The sequence below is a fragment of the Octopus bimaculoides genome, chromosome 2 (assembly GCF_001194135.2).
Source record: "Octopus bimaculoides isolate UCB-OBI-ISO-001 chromosome 2, ASM119413v2, whole genome shotgun sequence".
Lineage (NCBI taxonomy): Eukaryota > Metazoa > Mollusca > Cephalopoda > Octopoda > Octopodidae > Octopus > Octopus bimaculoides.
In genome coordinates, this window is record NC_068982.1 from 155,194,835 (window position 1) to 155,196,898 (window position 2,064).

The window sequence follows — 2,064 nt, forward strand, 5'->3', positions numbered from 1 at the left end:
TGATGATAGTGATGAAAAGCTATGTTAAAACAGAGTAAGCAGGGATTTTTTTTTTTTTTGTTATATAAGACCGTAAACAAATGTAGTTAAGCATTTTACCTCTTTCTTGAAAGCAACTTCTTTCCAAAACAGTCAGGGTTGTGAAGATAGTAATCAGTTGAGAGTTCCCATAAATTTGGTGTTCTAGAGTTTGGACTGTAAACTCCAAGAAATAAATTAATTGATTGCTGCTTCTCGGCATCTGGTTACAAGAAATACCAGCATATAATAAGAGTCAAGAAAAGAATTTGTTGAAGAAGGAGAAATGATAATTCATTAACAAGATAAGTTTAATAATTGAAACAGGTGAAAAGGAAACAGATTCAGAGGAAGGTGTTGCTGGTTTGTGACAACAAAAATTATACACAGAAGTATGTGAATTTGGGCAAGTTTGTATGTCATGTGGTGAACACAGCATGACCAGAAGATAAAAAAGTTTGCTTTGCAATCACAAGATCTCAGGTTTAATCCCATTGTATATCATCTTCAGCAAGTATCTTTTATCATTAACTTGAGCTGACCCAAGCTTCTTGAATGAAACAGGATATATACACAAATTGAGTGGAAAGCCACCAGATGAACTGAACTTATAATTCACACACAATGCAATGCCATGTTGATTCTGTCTGAAACAAATGTTAAGGATATACATGCTTGTGTGTGCGTGTGGAATACTCAGATACTTACATGCTAATTCAATGAGCAGGGAATTAAGTTAACCAAAATCTCATCATTGAAACTGACAGAGACTCATTCACCTTTATTTTTATACCATGTAGTAAGGAGGAATCTGATGCTTTAGAGATGTTCCTTCATTTATCTTTTTACTTTCACTCAAAGATACAGGCTCAGTAACTTACCAGAGAATGCATTGCTATAGTAACGAGATATGGTCTGAACCAAATCTCGAGAGTTATATGTCCAGGTGGCAATTTTGCGGTAACCTTTGATTCTGTGTACCAGCTGAGAGCCACCGTATTGAAGGGCTAATGTGTTTCCTTGGTCTTCATATAGTTTTTCCAACATTCTAAAAGAAGTAAACAGAATACAATAAAATAAATGCAAAGTAAAACATCTGGAATCCAAGGAAATTGGTGATTTTCTGTGACAGCAATAATTAGTCTATAAGAGAGATTGCTGAGTCTACTTGCTGCGCAGAATGTAGAATATGTTTCTGGATTTGCTCTTTGTCTCACCACACCACTTTTTCTCTGACTTTCATTTACAGACAAAGAGCAAGCACCAAAACATTAGTTAATACACTCCTCATAGCAACTAAAATAACTGAACTTTCCTATGAAATAAAAATGGTTTTAAAAATTAAATGCTTTGGTTCTTGAATAAAAGGCAAATTATTAATAATATTTTTTTTTATGGCTTTATGAAAAGAAGAAGAATAGTGACTATGATCATCACAGAACCTCAAAGACTGGTGAATTGAAATGGAGGAAGAAATAATGACTTATAGGTTACTGCAGTAGGAAATAGTATATCAAAGTATCGAGATTTCTATACTTCAATGAAAGACCTTACAGATTTAAAGCATAATGGACACATATATTTTAGTGTTAAACCAAGCAATGGGTTAATGTAATTATGTCTGTTGTGGTTTGAAGCTGTCTAAGCATAATTAGACATAATGGAATTTGCAAAAGAGAAGTAATAATGATCTTGCTAGCAGGTAATTTTTGAATACTCAGGAAATTAAGAGTGAACAGGTGTGGGGTACATAATGGTCAGATACCAGTGATGACCAGTGGTGACACGTAAAAAAGCACCATGCAAGTGTGGTCGATGCCAGTGCCACCTGACTGGCTCCCATGCCGGTGGCATGTGAAAAGCACCCAATACACTCTCAGAGTGGTTGGCATTAGGAAGGGCATCCAGCTGTAGAAATCTTGCCAGATCAGATTGGAGCCTGGTGCAGCTTCCTGGCTTGCCAGTCATCAGTCAAACCATCCAACCCATGCCAGCATGGAAAGTGGACGTTAAACAATGATGATGACGATGATGACGAGGAGGAGG

General features: G+C 36.1%; 1 protein-coding gene across 1 annotated transcript in view; it reads right to left on the bottom strand.

Moving 5' to 3' along the window:
* The window catches only part of LOC106877055 (polyphosphoinositide phosphatase), a 33,642-nt gene that overhangs the window by 9,587 nt on the left and 21,991 nt on the right, over window positions 1-2,064 (bottom strand). Inside the window, exons 15-16 of the mRNA XM_052965678.1 lie at window positions 900-1,066; window positions 100-241 (exon numbers count right to left, since the gene is read on the bottom strand). Of these exons, the coding sequence (XP_052821638.1) occupies window positions 100-241; window positions 900-1,066 (309 nt within the window). The remainder of the gene's footprint in view (window positions 1-99; window positions 242-899; window positions 1,067-2,064) is intronic.